This window comes from Gracilinanus agilis, chromosome 3 (assembly GCF_016433145.1).
Source record: "Gracilinanus agilis isolate LMUSP501 chromosome 3, AgileGrace, whole genome shotgun sequence".
NCBI classification, from domain to species: domain Eukaryota; kingdom Metazoa; phylum Chordata; class Mammalia; order Didelphimorphia; family Didelphidae; genus Gracilinanus; species Gracilinanus agilis.
Window position 1 is genome coordinate 45,617,538 of NC_058132.1, and position 20,167 is coordinate 45,637,704.

Here is a 20,167-nt window from a genome sequence, read left to right on the forward strand (position 1 = left end):
GCATCTCGATCGATGATAGAGCTTTGGTCTCTACAGAAGCCAATTGAACAGAGCTGAGCAAGGGAGGGGGAGGAAAGGTGCTTCTGCTGAACCCTGGGAAGGCTCTGACCATGGATCTGTCTTGGTCGGGCTCTTGGCCAGCAGCCCCCTCTGTGCGTGTGCCCACATCCTGCTACTGAACTTTAAGAAAGATCATTCTGCTGCCTCTGGATTATTAATGAAACCGGGGGATCATGAGGGCCTCACTGGCAGCTTTATGGGTGTGTGCCTGAGAGGAGGGGAGGAAGGGCTTGAAGCTGTCAAAATATAGGGGGCTCTTTGTTCCATTTGGTGGGGAGAAGGAATTAGCCACTCTGCTTTGTTCAGCTGAATTTTGATGCTCTGCTAATGAGGGTCAGCAATCCTATTGCTCTTTTCTTCTCACAAATCCATTTCCAGATTCCTGGCTTTCTTGTGATATTAGTATGATGTGAAGGCCATTGGAGGGGCATGGCCTTAAAGTTTCAGGAACTCGAATGAAGGGTTCCTTCATTCTACAGACTCTTGCAGTCCTGCCCATTACACTCATGGAGGGGACCAGGGACAGTAAGAATTAGAGGCATGACTAGCAACTGGCAGGTGGACCCTATTGTGGACTAGAACTGTGCCAGGAGTGATGGACATCTGAGAGAGGCCTCGAGTACTCCTCTGGTCCAGCCTCTCTCTGGACAGGAATTTCCTTTGCAGCACTGAGGGGCTGTCAGTTAGGAGTCTTGAGTCATGGCTCATGCTTTGTACCTCCTTCTCCTTCTCTTAATTATGGAGGAGACATCAGAGATGACCCTGGGCACATTAGCTTCTCTTCCCTCTCCCTGTCCTCCAGTTGGAAAGAGTCTGTGGTATCTGTTTTCTTTACTTGTCATTTCTCTCTCTCTAACCTTTAGACTCTACAGGTTCTAGATGGCGAGATTATGGGGCTCTGACTATCATTATGGCAGGGATCGCCTTTGGCTTCCACCAGCTCTACAAGGTATGTGTGGCTCTCACAAAGATCCTGAACTGCCTCATTTTCTGGGGCCATCATGTGTTTTGTGCCTCTGTTACATCATTCCCTTTAGGCATGGTGGAAGACCTGCCCCTCCCCTATCTACAGGTACCCTCACAGAGAGAGGAAAAGACCCCAACAGTCGGATCGATCGTTTCCCTGGGAGCAGTTTGTAGACTAGAATGTGGCAAGTGAAACATGTAGATGGTGGAATAGCTAGCTGGCTGGTCTCATCTAAGTTTGAGGCCCAATTTCTGAGGTCTTTAGCTGCCAGTGGACTCAGAACCATGACATTCTTATCCTTGGGTCTGACTTCTGGCCACTGATAACAATTGTTAAGCAGATAAATCTAAGATATTACTCATAAACAAACAAAAAATCCTGCTCATTGAAGAAAGTTATAAATCTATTCAGAGTTTTCATGCAGAAACATGGCATTGCAAAGTTGATATCCCCACTAAAAGATGACCTTCAGATCCACACTTTTCTCAGAAGGAGCTAGTAGTCTTAACAGAGAGAAGGCTATTATTTGAAGATATTCAGGATTTTTTTTTTCCCTAGGAAGGACTGAATGAGGCTGGGAAAGTCAGACACCTAAGACTACAGGGGATGAGAGAATAAGTGGAGGCACTAGTCCCATCCCAGTTGTCCATGTTCTCTACTGTCCTCTCCCTTGTGTTTTTCAATGAGTGATACTTTTTCTAGCATTGAGATATTCAGAATCAATTTTCATCCTAGAATTCTATCATTGAAAGGCCCTGAGAGGTACCTAGTTTAACTCACATTTGTATCGGGAGACTCCTCAAGCACATTCAGTTGTTAGTTCATCCAGTAAACTTAAGATAAACTTAAATTAAGCTTAAAATTTCTTGTTTAGCTAAAATTTAACTCTGCTTCAGGATTAGTAGTTTTGACCTACTTCAAAAGCTGGTAGCTGTCTAATAAACAGGAGATACTTTTCTGTGTGTAAAGTCCAGTGCCAGAGGTGGACATTTCAGTGTCAAAAATTCAAAACACAAGTTCTCTGGTACTCCTTTTCATGTGCTATATGTCATACATAGAAAGCTACAGTCTAAATACAATGTCAAATTATAAAACTCCTAAAAGTCTTTTCAAATAAATGCCTCATATAATAAGTAATGGTTAAATAGCTATTCGCTCAATAGTTCAGAGACCCAGTAACATATCCCATTGATCTGGCCAGGAATACATGTCTTTGGATGTGGGTAATAAGTTCTAGACTCTTTTCTTCAGGGCCTTAAAGAGAGAGAGATGTGAAGGTGTGGTAGTAGAGGCTCAGGATGGGACAGAGGGCCAGGAACTGTGATGGCTTTGGTATAGGAGCTCTGGGGTGAGGAAACTCCCTTGGTCAGGGTGTGTGTGCACCTTCTTTCTTGTGAGAGTCTGAGAGACAGGGATAGAAAAGAAACATGAACAGATGAAAGGAGCAACCAAAGTGTTGGCAGGAAAAGCTGTACAGTTATAAAATGGGGGAGAGACCATGCTCTTGCTCTCCATGCATGGAAGGCTGCAGCTAGGGACCATGTAACCACCTTCTCTCCTAAAGAGAACCCTCACTAACTCTCCAACTTATGGGTGAGAACTCTCTGACTTGGAACTTTTAGGATTTTCCTCTCGAGTGATAACTTTGCCATCGATGTGTTTCAGCAACATTGTGGGCAATAACTAATACCAGCAATTTGAAAAAGCACTTTGCAAAATAGAAAATGCTTATGTAGAAATGTTAAATGATGAACTTCACTTAGGAGCTGTTCCCACAAACCCCTTGTGAGTCACCTCCTTTTTCCTCCCCAATAAGAAACTGTTAATGGAGAAGTTGCTGTTTCTCCTTTTGTGAAGCCCAAAGAAAGAGTTTAGGATCACCTGGTAGACCCAAATCATACTCTTTCCAGAGCCAGTTAGTTATGAAAGAAAGAGTTGGGTTGCAGGGAAAGCTTCTCCCTTTTGGACTCTGGGTGCTTGATAACCTGCCTGAGTGGTACTTTAGGGGTTTTCAGGGCAGCCCTTCTTCCTCCTGTTTTTTCCTGTGTCCTTTCTGGTCAGTGTCTTCTCTGCACTACCTGACTCTCTGCACTCCTCTGCCTTGGGGGCTCATTCTCCAGTAGCCAGATCCTACTCTTCAATTTCTTGTCATTGTCTGCCTTCCTTAGCTTCATGACTTCTCCCCTCCCTTCTGTGAGAGCTCCCAGTGGGTCCTCTTAGAGATATGAGAAGTTCTTGCATTTGAGCCCAACTCTGGAGGGATTATTTTGGAAGTTGTTCTGAGAGCTACCAGACTAGAGTAAGCTTCCTGGGACTCCCCTGCACAACCACAGTCTTTGCATTAAGTTGTCAGAGCGCAGTAGAGCAAAAGAACCCAGAAGAGGGGTGGGCCTCTCCTAACTTCTAGGTGGCTCTTGGGAGGGAAGGGCACACGGAAGGAAGAGCTAGTCTGGGACACTCGGGGTGTCTTTGGGAAATGAGGGGCAGGGAGCTTGGGGTAAGTGGCCACTGCTGATACCCATCCCTTCTTGCAGAAGTACCTGCTCCCTCTTCTCATGGGAGGCAAGGAGGACAGGAAACAACTTCAGAGAATCGAGGCGAATATTTCGGAGATGAGCGGCAGCATGACGCAGACAGGTAGAGACTGATGGCTCCATCAGCTTGCCCCTCAGAGCCCCCCGCATGTGCCACCCCCCCCACCCAGCTCTCCGCCTCCACTCTATGCGGTGACTTCATTTATCTGCTCGAGAATCTGTTCACATTTGCAAATGAAGCCGCCGTCATTTCGGTTTAATTTGAAATTGCTTGTTTACTGTCGGCGCGGCCTCAATTAATTATGTTTTTACGGAAAGGCTCCCAACCTCAGAATATTAATAAGGGGAATAAAATGACAGCCTTTCTAGGGGCTGTAAAGTTCATTTTTAATTTCTGCTTCTCCGAGGTTTTCAGGGGGGTTTTTCAGTGATTTTTTTCCCCCTTCCCTCTAAGAATTCAAAGCGGGGTCAAGAGAGTCTGTAATTACTGCGGCTCCTGAAACCCCGGCCACCTTCTCTGTTATTGACTCCACGGGGCTCTCGTTCATTACCCAGCACCCTCGTGATGGCCCAGATTAGCTGTAACCTGTCACACCAGTGGGCTTCTTTTTTCCTTCATGAACTTGTTTACGGGATGGAAGGTCTGGATCAAAAAACAAAGGAGGGCTTCCCAAGTCACAAGCCAAGAGTTTCTCCTTTGCAAAGGCTGGAGTTCGTGGGGGGTCTTCCTTAGAAGTTGTCTGGAGCAGGAGCACCAAAGGATGGGGGTGGCCAGCCAATAATCAGGAAAGGAGCGCACCTGAGTCTGGGGAGGGGACACGGGACCTGAGAGGGAGAGATGGGAAAGAAGAGCAGCAGGGAAACCCACTTTTCTATTTTTAATCTTTCCTGGGTGGTGTTTGTCAGGAAGGAAAAGGAAATCATTCTCTTTCAGAATTGGAAATTCTCTCCTAGTTACACGAGGGCACGTGTGAGGCCCCATCAGATGAATGATGCCGACACTGTTGAAGTTGAGAGAGCTGAGCAAATCCTGAGTCGATCTAATTAGGAGGGAGAGGTTTTGGATGGATATACTGTTGCCTATAGACAACTCTACAATAGAAAGATAAACTAGAAATACTGGAGGTTAGAGGCAGTGCAGGTAGATTGCCCATAGTGCAGATGAATTATAACGGGGAGAGAGAGAGAGGGAGCATCCCTCGATAAATTAGATAGAGCAGGAGCAGAGGCATCATGGAGGCAGATGGGCAGAGACAGAGACAGAGACAGAGACAAAGAGAGAGAGAGAAGGAAAACTCTGTGGGCCAGCTTTACTGAGCTCTAACTGCTTTTTCCCTGCACAGTGACTCAGTTACAGGCGACATTAGCTTCTGTCCAAGAAATACTGATCCAGCAGCAACAGAAAATCCAAGATCTTACCCAGGAACTGGCTGCCTCCAAGGTATTGCAGGTCTTGATTCATTTCTTTGTTATGTCCAATGGGCTGTTCCTCTTAGGCCCTGATGACATCTCCAGCCTAGTAAAATGGGCCTCTGGGCTCAGCTCTGGACCCAAGGTGGTTGTCGAGGGGCTATATAAATTGACTCCACTTGTCCAGAGGAAGGAGGCCCATACCTGAGTGTGGCTTGGCATCCGGTTATAAGTTTCAGTTGTACCTCCCGTACAACAAAGAAAGAATCCTTGTAGAATCCATGGGCAGGTGCCTGCCATGCCCATGGACTCTGGATGTATGTAAGGGTTGGGACTCTTCAAGTTGGATTCTTCTAGCAGTGTGGTAAAGTGGGAAAGGGCTGACTTTGGAGTTGGACCATTGAGGTTCAGATGCTACCGATGCCATCTTGGACAAGTTCCTTGCTTTCTGTGGACTTTGATTTCCTTATTCTAAAAGTGAAGGAGTTGGTTGAGGGGATCTCAGAGGGTCTGTGCCAGCTGTGTGCTCCACTCCCAAGTTGTGCCATGTCTGTCTGTTGATTAAGAAGAAATACTATAGAGATGAAGCTCCCATGCCCAGCCGGGCAGCTCTGCCCCCTCACTGCCAGCTCTGAGGTTTCAGGCTCAGCTCAGTGGCCATATGCTAGCTGAGGTCTTTTCTGACCATCCTCCCCCAGCTACTAGTACATGCTCATACATACATGGATTTGTATGTGGATAGTAGACCCACAAATGTATGCAGGCACTAGTGTGTCTCCTTTATAAACTTTTCAAGAGAGCCTGTTCACTTCTGTTGTTATATACCTAGAACCTAGCACAGTGCCTGGCACACAATAGCTACTTAATAAATGCTGATTGGTTGATTGAAATATGATTGAATGTTGAAGGTTTTCTAACCTTAGACATGTTAATGTCAGGAGAATTTATAGGACTCTCACTCTGATTAAGAGCCTGTTCTGTGTACTGGATTCCAAATTTGGGTTCTTAAGAGAAAAGGCTGGCAGCTGGGTGGCAGAGTGGAGAGAGCACTGGGCCTGAATGAGTAAGACCTGAGTTTTCAAATCCAGCCTTAGACTCTTCCTAGCTATGTGACTCAGGGCAAGTCACTTAGGCTTTGTCTGCCTTAGTTTCCTCGTCTATAAAATGGGGATAATAATAGCACCTACTTCCCAGAGGATCTCCTGTAATAATATTTGCAAACCTAACCTTAAAGTATTTCTTGAACCTTCTGAGCAGAATCCCTTTGTATAACTGAGGGTGGCAGAGGTTGGTAAAACAAGTTTAAAGAAAGCCTGGTGAGAGGTTCATCTAAACAAAGCTATTCCAGGAGCATTAAGAGTGAAGCTGGGAGGAGGAGGAGGACAGCAAACAGATTCAAAATGGAAAAGATCTAACAGGTCTTGTTTTGAAATAAAAACATTTTTCACCTTCATGAAGCAAATCAGAGTCACTGGTGGCCCATGGACTGTGGCAGCCCTGCCTGGAATGTGCTTCCAGAGGAGGTTGGCATAGGAGTATGAAAAAGAGAGAGAGTGAAGAGGAGGGGGAACTACCACATTAAGAGGCTGGAGCAGCCTGGTGTCAGTCACCTTCCTCTGTGTACTGGAGGCGATAGGGCAGGGAGGTCTTGGAGGGAAGGCCTGATGAGGTAGCAGTAGACTGTTCCCACACTGGACCTCATCTTTACCATCAATCTCACTCTGTTACAGAAAAGTGTTTGATTCAGTAGTGCTAAATGCCCCCTTAAAAGCTGTCTTCCATGCATACAAGCCATCAGAATTATACAACACTCCTTGAAAGATAGAACAATGGAGAGAATCTTTTTCTTTGACTTTTTGATCATCTCTGGTGATGCCGGCCATTCTGGTGGAGGAGATTCAGGACAGAATCCAGATGGAAGAGGGATCCCTACTCTCTAGCAAGGGAGGTCCTCCAGCTGTTTCTGTGTGTATATAGCATTGTACTGGTCTCATCAAACCCTGGAGGAGCCCTTCAGAGACTCCTGGATGAGACTGATTACCACTGCCAAGAGTTTCACTTTTCATTCACACAGGAAGAAGAATCCAGGAGCTTAAAAATGCTTGTTATCTAGACTTAAGAATTTTTTTTTAAACTCTTACCTTCTGTCTTAGAATCAATACTAAGTATTGCTTCCCAAGATAGAAGAACAGTCAGGGCTAGGCACTGGGGGTTCAGTGACTTGCCCAGGGTCACACAGCTAGGAAGTGCCTGGGTCCAGATTTGAACCCAGGACCTTCTGTCTCCAGGCCTGACTCTCCATCCACTGTGACACCTAGCTGCCCTTAGACAAAAGGTTTTGTAAACAGTGGTCACTGAATAAATGTCAGCCTTTTCGCTGAAGCATTCTGCTGTTGTGGAGGTCAGTCCAGTCAGTGCCAGAAAGGACTCAAGAGGAGCACCAACCCAGTGGTGGGTGGCCCTTCTGCAACTCCCATCTGCCCCCTTCCTAGCCTTCCTTTTGGTAGCCCCCTTATTTTGTGCTTTAAAGAGCTGCTCAGAGAGTTACCTTCCTGGGGATTGACTCTTCTATTTATCAAGATCCAGGAATGCAGCTGCGTGGCCTAGTGGGCACAGTGCTGGACTCAAGAGTTCTGCAGACTTGAGTTGAGGTGCCAGCCCCTGCCATTTTCCTAGCTGTTTGACCCTGGTTAAGTCACTTAATCTCGCTCAGCATCACCCACCTCATAGTACTGCTGGGGAGCCAATCCAGTGCCACAGCATGTGTAAACTGCTTTGCAGACTTTGCAGTGCCCTAGAAATGCTGGCTGTGACTTTGCTGACCTTCTGCTTAGTTCTGAGAATGTCCTGTAAGTGGTACCTGGACTCCCACATTCAACTGAGCAGTGACTTTCCTGGCAGCCTCTCTCCTGGAGAAGGAACTACTTCTTTGTTGTCCCCATTGACGGCAGGATTTAGGTGCTTTTGGTTCTCCAGGCCTGATATGTGTGCAGCCTGCACAGCCTGCTATTGCCATGCCACACACAGAGCTGCCACTGGTTCCCTCCTGGGCTCATTTGTGGCCAGTGGCCACTCTTCACCATGGAACACGCTCCATGCAGTAGGACCCACATGGCTGTACAGCCGTAAACAAACCATGAAAGCCGATTTATGGTCACAGCTCTGTTATCCTTTGGAGCTGTGGCCTGCCAATGGCCTGAAGCCATTCCGGAAATTGGAAAACTGTTTTCAGGTCTTAAGAATTAAGATTAAGACCACATGTTGGGTTTTGAGAAGGGAAAGGGCACGGGAATTCTGCTTGCTGGTTGAGAATAGCCTTTAAAAGTTTCTGGCACTTTTTTTTGTGGGGGAACTCTCTATCCTCCCACCCCTTTCCATTTTCTCCTGCACTGAAATGTAAAGCATGCTGTTTTGGTATCTAAATCCCATGTGTATGAAGACTTTGGTAACCCCATAAACCAAAGAGTAAAAGCTGTGTTTTCTCAGCTGTAATGTAAGTTTTTATATCTGCCTTCCAAGCTCCTACTGGAGCACTGTAAAAAATTAAAAAGAGAAGCTTTAAGTAATTAAAAAACCTACATAAAACCAAAGGCTGTGAGTTTTCTACAACTGTTTTTTAAAGAGACTGGCTAAAAAGCCCCAGATGTCAGATTTTATTTCTAAATCCTAGGCATCTGGCACCATATGCGTTTGGAAATTTGAGTCCTTTGCCGGCCGGTGAGTAGAAATTGCTCTCTTGTTAATGTGCTGCTGTAGCTTTCAAGGTCTTAGAGAAGCCAGAACAGTGGCGGCTCCTGGGTTCTTGCCTGTCTGATGGCCTGGAGCGTGGATCTCATGGGAATACGCTCTTGAATATGAGAGAGAGAGAGAGCGCCAGAGACACAGACAGAGACAGAGAGAATCTATGTGCGTCTGTGTCTTGTGTGTGCTTTGACAGCCAAAGTACCTTCACACCCATCTTCTTCTGTTCACTGCAGATAGTAGGGGAGGCTTTTTGTTTCTGAGGAGTGAGACCTCAGTTATAGCTCTGACCTACAAGTTCAGAGAATATTATCCCAAGTGTCTGACCTCACAACACTGTCATCCGGTTTTTATTTAACCAATATTTATAGAGCTTCTCTTCTATGCAAGACCCTATGTTCACTCTCTTGGGTTGATATCTCTTCCCACTCTTACATACTTTTGGTTTCAATTGTCCAGGTTAGTCCTTGTTGGAGAGTGATAAGGGCCAGAGAAAAGAAATTTAGGAGTGGCCACCTTCAAGGAGCCTTGCTTATTTGCTTATTTAGAAACAATTTTGAAGTTGGCTGGAGTCTATATGGGCTCATGTCTGGCCCACCTGCAGCCTTTAAAAACTTTTCATCCAATTGGTTACGGCATTTGTAAAAACAGTTTCTTAGCAGCTATCCTGTTTTCTGTCCATTTCAACAGGAATTACTATAAGGAGGTGGGGGAGAATATTGTGTTGTGTGATTATTACTCCTTTGTGCTCCCTGTGGTTTCTGCTCTTAGCAGGGAAAGGATTGGAAATTAAGTCTTTTGGAACAGTTTTCTTTTAAACTGGGAAATATTTAAATCTATTCCAGCAGAATATGGAGTCATGCTCAGGGGCCCATACATGATGACCATTACTTTCCCATGTGGTTATTTTTATCAGTTCAACATTTATTAAACTCCTATGGTTGGCATTCAAACACACTAAAGACAGTTAAAAATGTAATAGAAAAAATCAACCTGAATTTAGCATTTCCTACAGACTTTTAACTGATGCGAAGCAATTGCCACAATGAGGAGGCATAAAGGGCTCTGAAACCACCTTAGGCATCAAGAATTGATCTCCCAGCCAAGTGGTATTGGTCTGCAAATATAGATTCATTTGAGATCTTGTGGAGGAGGACAGAGAAAGATTGTGAATTCCTTGGAAAACAGCATAGGAAAATCAAGAGGAAAACAGATTTTTAGAAAGCTTGGCATTTGACACAGCTCGGGCAGATCATGCCAAGAGTATGCTTAGATGAGTCTGGAAGGAGAATAACAAACAAGTGGAAAACTAAACATCTGTTAGCCTTTTTATAACAAAGCATTTCTTCCTCCAGTGACAATAGAACCACTGTATTGGACTCATCACAACTGCAGACCCCTGTTTGTTGTACTGGGTGAAAAAGAAGAAAAGCATTTCCAGAGAGAAGATGGGAACAGTAGCCGTATCAACCTAAATACAAAAGATGATCAAGGGACCTCAATAACTATGGATCTAGATGCCTGCTTTCTCATCTCTTTAAAATCTTTGGGAGAATGATCTCTACCCATATGAGGGTATTGTGAAGAGTGAATCAAACTCTGTTTATTAATCAGCAACTTTTAAGTTAATTAGTCAAAAACCAAAGTACCCCTACTTAGTACTGTATCAGTCACTAAGTATGAGAGTTCACAAATCACTTGATAGAATGGGTGACAACACCAGAGGCCACTGCTTCTCCCCCCAACCCTGGGGTCAGTGCTAGGCAAATTGAAAGATTGCGATTGGTTCCTGAAAAGAGGGAAAGGAACAGGAAGTGACATGGGAAAAGGACTAAAAATTCTGAACTTCTTGTCCAAGGAACTTCTCCTTGAGGCTTCTTCTTTGGAGTCTCTGCTCCTTGGATCTTCTCCTTTGGACTTCTTTGGAGGATGACTCCTTGGGGCTTTTGGACTTCGACTTCAACTTAGAGCTTTGGGCTTTTTGATTGGAGTTTTCAGCTTCAGGACTTTAACTTTTGACTTTGGAGCTTCTTGGAGTCGGGGACTTTCTTGTTGGGTTCACTGCTGCCTCAGTGAGCTTAGTTCATGAGGGTTTTTCTGCATTGGGACCTTACCTGGATGCTGCCCGTCTTGCTGGTGGAGTGACTAAGATTCCCATGTGGAGATTGGAACTCTGTCGGGGAGCAAGCTTCATTTCACCAGATCAGCATTTAGGGTAGGCTAGGCTAGGCAGACTCCTTACCTCTTTCCCTTTCACATTTCCCTTTTTATACAGTTTTCCTGACTTAAGGAATAATAATCAGTGGCCACTTTGTAATAACTCTTTTAGTCAAAATCCCAACTTAACTATTATAGTATCCTGATTGAAAACATGAGACAAACGAGTGAGCTTTTTTAAAGGTTATTTGCAACAGAGTACACCTTCATAGCAAGAGATTGTGATCCTACTATGTGCATTATTGATTGACTAGAAAGACATGTAACTTGGTAGAGTTGGATGCCCCCTTCTCAATTATTTCTTCTTAAAAAAATGTGTCCCAGGCACATGAGGAGCAGTCAACAAACATCTTTTCAGTGCTTGGTATGTGTAGCACCATGTGTAGATACAAAATGACCAGAAGGTCATTTGGGGAGGGAAGAGGGCTTCAGGAAAGGATGACTTACAAAGCATGATGCTGAGCTACTGATTCACCAGAGGAACCAACAATTTCAAGGGGCAAAAGTAGGAGGAGGGTGAGATCATACAGAGTCTCCCAATAAGCACAATCACAGTTCTCTGCTTTGTTGAATGATCCTTTGACTGTTGGTGTCACATAAAGCAGAGAACACAAAGATATATATCTGCCCAGAATGTTTGTTGCTGTTGTATAGGACATCCAATACAGCCTCTAGATCAGGGGTTGGCAACCTTTTTGGCCGTGAGAGCCATAAACGCCACATTTTAAAAATGTAATTTCGTGAGAGCCGTACAGTGCTCACAGTGCCGCTCCTGTAACAGCGCCTGAAAAAAAATGGACTTTATGGCTCCTGCAGAAAGAGCCATATCTGGCCCTCAAAAGAGCCAGATATGGCTCAAGAGCCATACATTGCCGACACCTGCTCTAGACTGAAGGAATATTTCCCTACAAATGGAGAAGTTGTCCTCCATACAGATTCCCTGGATATGCTTTACAGTGTGCCCCAAAATATTGTGATCTCATTCTGTCCAGTAGAAAATAAGTAAATAAAAGAATAGTTTGTATTTGTAGGAAGATGGGAGTAGGTTGGATTGTATTGGGAGAATTGTACAGAGCACTTTAAATGATTCTAAGCCATTCTCCATCATAAAGTTATCTTTTTTGCTCTGTAGCTATGAATCATGGTATACCACAATCCCCAAAGAAGCAAAATGACTGGTGGCCTAAAGGCAAGCATTCCATACTTGGGAGAGATGGGACAATGATAACCAACAATGCAGAGAGGACCTAGCTTCCAAAGTTACATACAGCACATAATTGATGTGCAAAAAGTTGCACCAACGGTAGTTGAGAACAAGGAGTTATAGATGAGCAATCCAGATGCATGCCTAGTAGCTACAGAAGTTGGTTAAATGCCCTCTAGGATGACCCGCTGTGAACTGGATCAATCCTCTTGATTTAGGGGAGGACTGGGATAAGAATTATGCAAGAGGTGAAGAAGACATAATCTGTATTCATGGTACTGAAATAACAGGTGCAATCACAGCAAGTGTTTAGGGCCCTGCACTAGACTCTGAGGGTACAGAGAGAAAAAATAATGCAGCCTCTCCTCAGGGAGCTTACCTTCTCCCCTGTGTAAAGACTAATAATGTTATGATAGTTCTAACAGGGTGTAAGGAAGTATGAGAAGGTTCATACCTGCTCCAAGATAAACACCTTCTTGTGGACTAACAAGAACGCTGTGGTTGACGTCTCTCCAGTCCAGTGCTTCATCACAAAGTTGGACTCTGTGTTATGCACATTTTCCCAATGGATCTCACACCAACCTTATAACATACATTTTCATTGCACCTTAGGAATGAAGGAGTTTTGTGAATATGTGACCTGCAGCCAGTCCATCCATTAGCAGTCTATAAGGACCCTCAGAGCACAAACATAATGGGGCTCACCTGAGGGTTCCCAGAATCTTACAATGGGAAGGGGCTTTGGAATCCATTTAGTCCAGCTCACACCTCTGGGCCATCCCACCTCCTGTGAGGGGGAGTACCCCACTTTGGAGGAGCTCCCATTGTTGAGGGAGGGGGAGTTCCTGACATCCAAACCCAAATTTGTCTCTTTGCCATTTACATCCCCATTGCTCTTGATTCAGTCTGACTTCCTCTTTCAGTGACAACTCAGCAAAGACAAAAAGATAGTTCTCATGTCTCCTGGAGTTTTCTCTTTTTCAGGCTGAGCCTCTCTGTTTACTTCAGCTGATTCTCACAGAGCATCATTCCTAGTCTTTTCATTAGTCTGGTCACTTGCTTCTGGACACCTTTCAAATGATCAATATCCTTCCTCAAATGTGGCCCTCAGAAACCTTTCTTAACTGTGCCTTGCAGAAAAGTTCATAAACATGAGAAGAGATAACAAAAGACAAAACAGATTAATTCCATTATAGAAAATGGAGAAGCTTTTGCATAAACAAAATCAGTGCAGCTAGAATAAGAAGATAAATAGTTGAGCACAAAAAAAAAATCTCTCCATCTTTGTCAAGAGTCTAGTATCCAGGGTATTTAGGGAATTGACAAAAATATAGAGGCAGCAACTCTTCCCCAGTAAGTGATCAAGGATGAAAACAGTTGAGACATCAGTTCACACCTTTCTGAGTGACAAAGATGATTATGTTTTTGGTTTGGACCTTGAGTTTTATTGGTGTGGAAACCTCCTCTCTTGATACAGATTGGCAAATTAGCCTTCAATTATAGTTAGTTGTCTGGAGCACTAAAAAGTTGAATGACTTACCCATAGTTGAATGGCAAAGATGATGAAAAAAAAAAATAGAAATAGTAAGTATTTATTGGAGGGGCATTGAGAAAACAGGCATACAAATGCACCTTTGGTGGAGCTAGAAATTATTGTAACCATTCTGGAAAACAATATTACATGCAAAAAGTCACTGAACTTGGCATAAATCCTTTAAGAACCTTTGACCTTGCAGCTCTTCTTTGATACTTAGACCTCAAAAAGGTCAACAACAGAAAGGACCCATCTGTACCAAAATATTCACAGTATGAGTGAATTATATGAGTGAATGAGTAATCGAATGAATAAAAAGGCATTTATTAAGGGCTTACTGTGTTCAAAGCACTAGGAATTTTTTTAAAAAGGAAAAATGAGGCAGTCTCTATACTGAAGGAGTTCCCATTCTAATGGGGGAGGTGTATCTAGGAAGGGTCAGCTACAAGACACATGGACTGGCCCTTTTGGGGGTGGCAAACTACTGAAAACAAAGCGGGATCTAATCAAACAGTTTGTGGCATTTTAACGTAACTCTTTTGTGCCATAAGAAATAAGGACTACGGGGAATTTAGGAAAACATAGGCCTTCTAGTATGAGCAAATGTAGAAGGGAGTCAGCAAAGCTGGAATGATAATAGACATAGTGACCACTAGAGAGTGATCACTACAGTTAATAAGAATGCTTATTGCAGGTCCTGGAGAGCTGATGTTAGAATGTGCTGTTGTCCTGGGGATTGGGGCAAAGAACTATGAATGTGGAATGTGATGTCAGTTCTGATCTCTATTTCTGTTGGTTTTCCTTAAGTATTTTTTCTTTTTACAAAAGAGGATTCAGAAAAGGTGGTGAGGAGTGAATGGAATTTGAGTGGAAAGGACAGTGATGTGAAAACAAAAGGCAACAATGAAATTAAATTTCTGGAAATGAATCCAGTGTTTCAGCTCTGGACAAGACACTTATCCCACAACTCCCAATCACAGGGTTTCTCTCTTTTTAATATGGCCCAAGGCTTGTGGCTTATTTTACTTGTTTTTGTTTTGGGGCCTGCAGCTCCATTATATAGTTGACTCTTACTTAGCTGGCTATCTACTAAACTCCTGCACCTCATTCCCAAGGATTGTTGTTGAGCTCCAATATAAGACTTCATATTGATTCCTAAGATTTAAATATCAACTTTTAGGGCAACCAGGTGGCTCACTGGATAGAGAGCCAGGCTTGGATACAGGAGATCCTGGCTTCAAATCTGGACTCAGATACTTCTTAGCTGTGTGACCCTGGGCAAGTCACTTAACTCCCATTGCCTAGCCCTTACTGCTCTTCTCTCTTGGAAGCAATACACAGTATTAATTCTAAGACAGAGTATGGTTTAAAAATATATTTTTTGGCCTTCTTAGATTTAAGCTGGCCAGTGTTCTAGCCTTTCATGGTCTTTTGGATCCTGGCTCAGTCATCTGATTTGTGAGTTTTTTCTCCTCTCCTAGCTTGGCATCTGCAGAATTGATAAGCATGGGACGTACTGACTTTGTCTTTTATAAAAGTATTAAATAGGGGGGCAGCTGGGTAGCTCAGTGGATTGAGAGCTAGACGTAGAGACAGGAGGTCCTAGGTTCAAATCTGGCCTCAGATACTTCCCAGCTGTGTGACCTTGGGCAAGTCACTTAACCCCCATTGCCCACCCTTACCACTCTTCTGCCTTGGAACCATTACATAGTATTGACTCCAAGAGGGAAGGTGAGGGTTTAAAAAGAAAAAAATGTTAAATAGTACAAGGTTAAGCATAGATCCCTGGGGCACTCTATTGTAGACCTTCTAAATGTACTTCTTTCCATTAATTCCTACTCTTTGGCTCCAGCCATTTAACTAGTTCAGAATCCACTTAATTGTGTTGTCATTTAGCTCACAACTTTCATTTTTCCACAAGAATAGCATGAGAGTATGTGTCAAATGTTTTGTTAAAATATAGGGAAATGATATTTACATCCTTCCCTTGATGGATGGATCAATGACTGAATGAGAAAGCATTCATTAAAATTTTTAAACCCTAACCCTCTGTCTTGGAGTCAATACTGTGTATTGGTTCCTAGGCAGAAGAGTGGTAAGGGTGGGCCATGGGGATCAAGTAACTTGCCCAGGGTCACACAGCTGGGAAGTGTCTGAGGCCAGATTTGAACCTAGGACCTCCCGTCTCTAGGCCTGACTCAATCCACTGAGCCACTTAACTGCCCCCTCATTAAATTCTTGCCAGGAGCCAAACAAGGCTGCTAAGCTTTGAGGATACAGATACAAGAAACAAGATGGCCTCACCCTCAGGGAGTTAGTACTCTGTTAGGGGGTGACACAACACATAGTGGAGGGGTGGTGGGGTGGTGGAGGATCCTTCCCAGAACTAGGGATGGAGACAATACAGAGCATATCCTGAAGGATGGTGGGAAAATGAGTGGGGCATTCTGGGTCTGGCCAAGCCTTCCTCTTCCTACTCTCAGGGACTCTGGGCAGGAGCTGTGTAGCCAGGCCCCAGGTGGAGATGGCTAGCAGGAGCTTGCATGAAGCAGTGTGCTGGGTTAGAGGTGGGAAACAGTGGCCATGTGCCAGCTGGGGACTGTCAGAAACTGCCTGTCATGACCTGCTCTTGACAAAGCCGTGCCGGCCCTTTGCTATTTCAGCTTGTGTTCAGTCATTCCGGCCACGTCTGACTCTTCGTGACCCCATTTGGAGTTTTCTTGACAGAGATACTGGATGGTTTGTCATTTCCTTCTCCAGCTCATTTGACAAATTGGGAAGCTGAGGCAAGCACAGTTCAATGACTTGCCCAGGGTCACACAACTAGAAAGTATCTGAGGCTGTATTTGAACTCAGATCTGACTCCAAGGCTGGCACTCTATCACTTCACCCCTTAGGTGCTCTCAAATTTTGCCATAAATTGAAATCAGACTTACCTGCTTGTAGTTTGCACATTCAGTTCTCCTTCCATGAAAACAAATCAGGACATTTGCTCTTCTCTAGTCATGTGGTACTTCTGATATATGATCTCTTTCAAAGATTATTGACAAAAGCTAGGCCATCACATCTACCGTTCTTTTATTACTCTGGGTTCTGATTCATTTGGGTCTGGTGACTTGAACTCATCAAGTCGTCAAGGGTAGCCCCGGATGCTGTCTTACCGTTTCCCTAATTATCTCAGATGTCAGCTCCCTGTTAGCCATTTCTGGTCTCTCTTTTCCAGAACAAAGATAATTCAAATGTAAAATCAGGCCTTCCCCTCCGGGAGTTTATACTCTAATGGGGGACCCAACATGCAAATCAGTTGGCCCAAACAAGATACATGGCCAGTAAATGGAAAGTGGCCTTGGAGGAGAATGGCCTGCAGAAAGAATTTGTTGAGCCCAGTCTGGAAGGAAACTTGGGATTCTTTTTTTTTTTTTTAAGTTCACTTAATTAATTAATTAAGACTATTTCCCCATGGTTCCATGATTCATGTTCTTTCCCTCTCCACCTCCCACCTCCCTCCCAGAGCCAACAAGCAATTCTACTGGGTTTTATATGTGTCATTGATGAAGACCTATTTCTGTATTATTAATATTTGGATTAGGGTGATCGTTTAGAGCCTGCATCCCCCATCATATCCCCAGAAACCTGGGATCCTAAAAGGTCAGAGTGCACCAAGTTTGGAAAAGGGTTACACATCAGGCAGGAAGCAAAGAGTTTGTAGAGTGGGCTAAAGTAGCAGAAGGCTGGAGAGCCAGCCTGTGAAGGCTTGAAATGCCATCCCGAGGAGTTTGCATTTGTAAGTGATGGAGCTCATTTCGCTGTCCTCAGTTACTGTCCCAGCCATCCCAAGTGGCTTTCCTCTCCCCTCTTTGGTCCTCTTCTTTCCCCCAGTACAGCACACACTGACCCCTTTTTGTCCTTGCTTTTCTCGACAGATTCATTTTAAGCATTAGCAGTCCCGACATTGATACCTGAAAATTCTAACCAGCCCTCATCAAATCCTTCCTTGTACCCTTGGCCCCCCACAAGCACCCGCTGACATGCTTGCCAGAATAGACTTTGGAGGAACACCTGCCCTTTCTGTTTTCTCTGCATGGTTTGTAAAATCCAGGCTGACCCATGAATCCCCCCCCCCCCGCCCCCCCATGCACTGCCACCAGCCTCTTTAGGGAACTTCCCTTTTTCCTCCTTAACGAAATGACTTTAGGTCTTCAGAGTTTATTCTTTAGAGCTTTCCCTTCTGCCCTGGCTGACTTCCCACAGAGAATCCTTTGGGATCCTCAACTCCTTCCCTGAGGAAGCCCTTTGAAATCTACTTTCCCAATTTTGAGGTTCCATTGATCAGATGATGCCTAGAACTCCTCCCTCCCCTCCCCTCCCCTCCCCATCCCAGTCTGCTGTTAGGTGCTCCTGGGAACCCTCGCTTGGCCTCTTTGCAGCTCCCCAGTAGCTCCTGGTTGTTGCTTATTGAGCCAGATGGAGCCAGTCTAATTCCTGTGCCCCGGCCTCCTCCCCTCTGGCCTCCCTTGAGGGCAGGGGATCTCCCTAACTCCTGGTCCTGCTCCTTGGCCCAAGGGCTCTGCAGCCCCCAGCGAACCCTGCCTCCCTCCCGTCTCCCCAGGGGAGCAGGGCCCTGGGGAGGTGCTAAGTGAATCCTCCCCACCCTGGAGGATGGGGGTGCCGCCACCCCAGCCTGGGGCCCGGAGTTCCTTTTGACCCTGCCTCTGCCTTCTGTCTTTCAGGCCACCACGTCTACTAACTGGATCCTGGAGTCACAGAATATAAATGAACTCAAGTCTGAGATTAACTCCTTGAAAGGGCTCCTCCTGAACCGGTATGGAGGGAGCAGGCTTGGAGCCGATTGTAGGCTGTGATGGGGTGGGGGGGTGCTCCGGGGGGATCCCTGTGTGCCTCCCTGGTGCAGCGTCCCTGGGGCTCCTGGGCAGCGAGCTGTTTCCTCAGCGCCCCCCTTTCTTCCTGGTAAAAGGGGGCCCTCAGCCGTCCTCCAAACCTGGAGAGAAGAGGCAGCGTGGAAGAACAGGCCCTCGTGGGTTTGTCCCATGAACGAGGAGAAAAGTTGGATGAAAATAACCCGCAAAAGCGGCCTCCCCCTCCCTTTTATCATGGCGCCCCCGCAGGGACCCCCGGGAGGGAGGGGAGGGAGGCGGGAGCCTTCTCCAGAAGGGGCCGTCGCTCCTCTGCGGGCTTCCCGCTGCCCAGGAGGCCCCCCGAGCCCCGCCACCCCCTGCATTTCCCACAGACCTTCCCTGGCCACGGCCTTCTAGGGAGGGGAGGGGAGGGCGCCCGCCCGCGAAGAGAAATTCATCGTTTTTAGGCAGCCCATGAATAAGTGCTTTTGGAAAAGTAAAAGAGGCCCAGAGCCGGCGTGGGGGGCGGGGGGGGGGGCGCCTTCGTGTCTGTCCCGCATCTCCCTCCGCGCTCGGGATTTCCTTCCCCGGCCGCGCCGCCAGGGCTGCGGGCGGACGTAGCCGGGTTTCCCCGTGCTTTGGGAAGCCCCCTTCACCCAGAGCCCCCCGCTTCTCTCCTCTGTCCCCCAGGAGGCAGTTCCCGCCGTCCCCGTCGGCCCCCAAGATCCCCTCGTGGCAGATCTCGGTGAAGTCGTCGTCGCCCTCCAACCCCACCGTGGCCAACCACAACAGCAGCAGCGACATCTCCCCCGTCAGCAACGAGTCGGCGTCGTCGTCGCCCGTGAAGGAGAACCACAGCCCGGAGGGCGCGCAGGGCACCTACCACCTGCTGGGGCCCGAGGAGGAGGCCGAGGCGGTCATCGACGTGAAGGGCCAGGTGCGCATGGAGGTGCAGGGCGAGGAGGAGCAGCGCCACGACAAGGACGACGACGACGACGACGACGACGAGGACGCCGGCCGCGGAGACCAGGCCTGCCTGGCCGTGCAGACCGAGGACCGCCGAGGGGGCGACGGGCAGATCAACGAGCAGGTGGAGAAGCTGCGCCGGCCGGAGGGGGCCAGCAACGAGAACGAGATCGACTAGGCCCGCCGCCCCCTGCAGCCCCCGCCCTGCCGGCCCCGCTTCTCCCCCTCCTTCCACCCAGCCTGGCCTCTGAGATGGGCCGGGCGCAGCCCGGGGGGGCCTCTGCTGGGCTCCGGAGGCGTCCGCGGCCGCCTCTCCGCCTGCTCGGGGTGGCCTCATCATGTTCTCAGGCCGCCCGGAGGGGCGCCGCGGCCCAGCCCGTCTGTGTGATCATGTAGAGATTCAGACTATGAGACGCGACTGTACATACGTGTAATAAATAGGAGTTGCCACTATTTAACCCCGCCTCCGCTTTCCTTGTCTCTCCCAGCGGGGTGGGGGAGAAGCGGGGGGCGGAGGGGAGCCCCGAGGCCCCCCGGAGCTGTCGCCGGCCCACACTCAGGCGCGCTTTTAGTAGAAGGACCCGAGCCGGGATTGGAACCCAGGCCCGCCGCCCTCCCCAGCGCTAGCCCGCCTCCGAGCTGCCGCCCCACACGGGGGGCACCTTCCTGGGACTGTGT

At 46.7% G+C, this 20,167-nt stretch overlaps 1 protein-coding gene across 2 annotated transcripts in view; it reads left to right on the forward strand.

Annotated features, from left to right (window-relative positions):
• Positions 1 to 19,947, forward strand: part of PEX14 (peroxisomal biogenesis factor 14) — a 149,834-nt gene extending 129,887 nt beyond the window's left edge. Inside the window, exons 5-9 of one of the 2 annotated variants that reach the window (XM_044667727.1) lie at positions 924 to 1,009; positions 3,562 to 3,664; positions 4,905 to 5,002; positions 18,398 to 18,489; positions 19,214 to 19,947. In XM_044667727.1, the coding sequence (XP_044523662.1) occupies positions 924 to 1,009; positions 3,562 to 3,664; positions 4,905 to 5,002; positions 18,398 to 18,489; positions 19,214 to 19,667 (833 nt within the window). In that variant the 3' untranslated portion in view covers positions 19,668 to 19,947. The remainder of the gene's footprint in view (positions 1 to 923; positions 1,010 to 3,561; positions 3,665 to 4,904; positions 5,003 to 18,397; positions 18,490 to 19,213) is intronic. The other variant, XM_044667728.1, reaches the window with a different exon arrangement.
• The last annotated feature ends 220 nt before the right edge of the window (positions 19,948 to 20,167 follow it).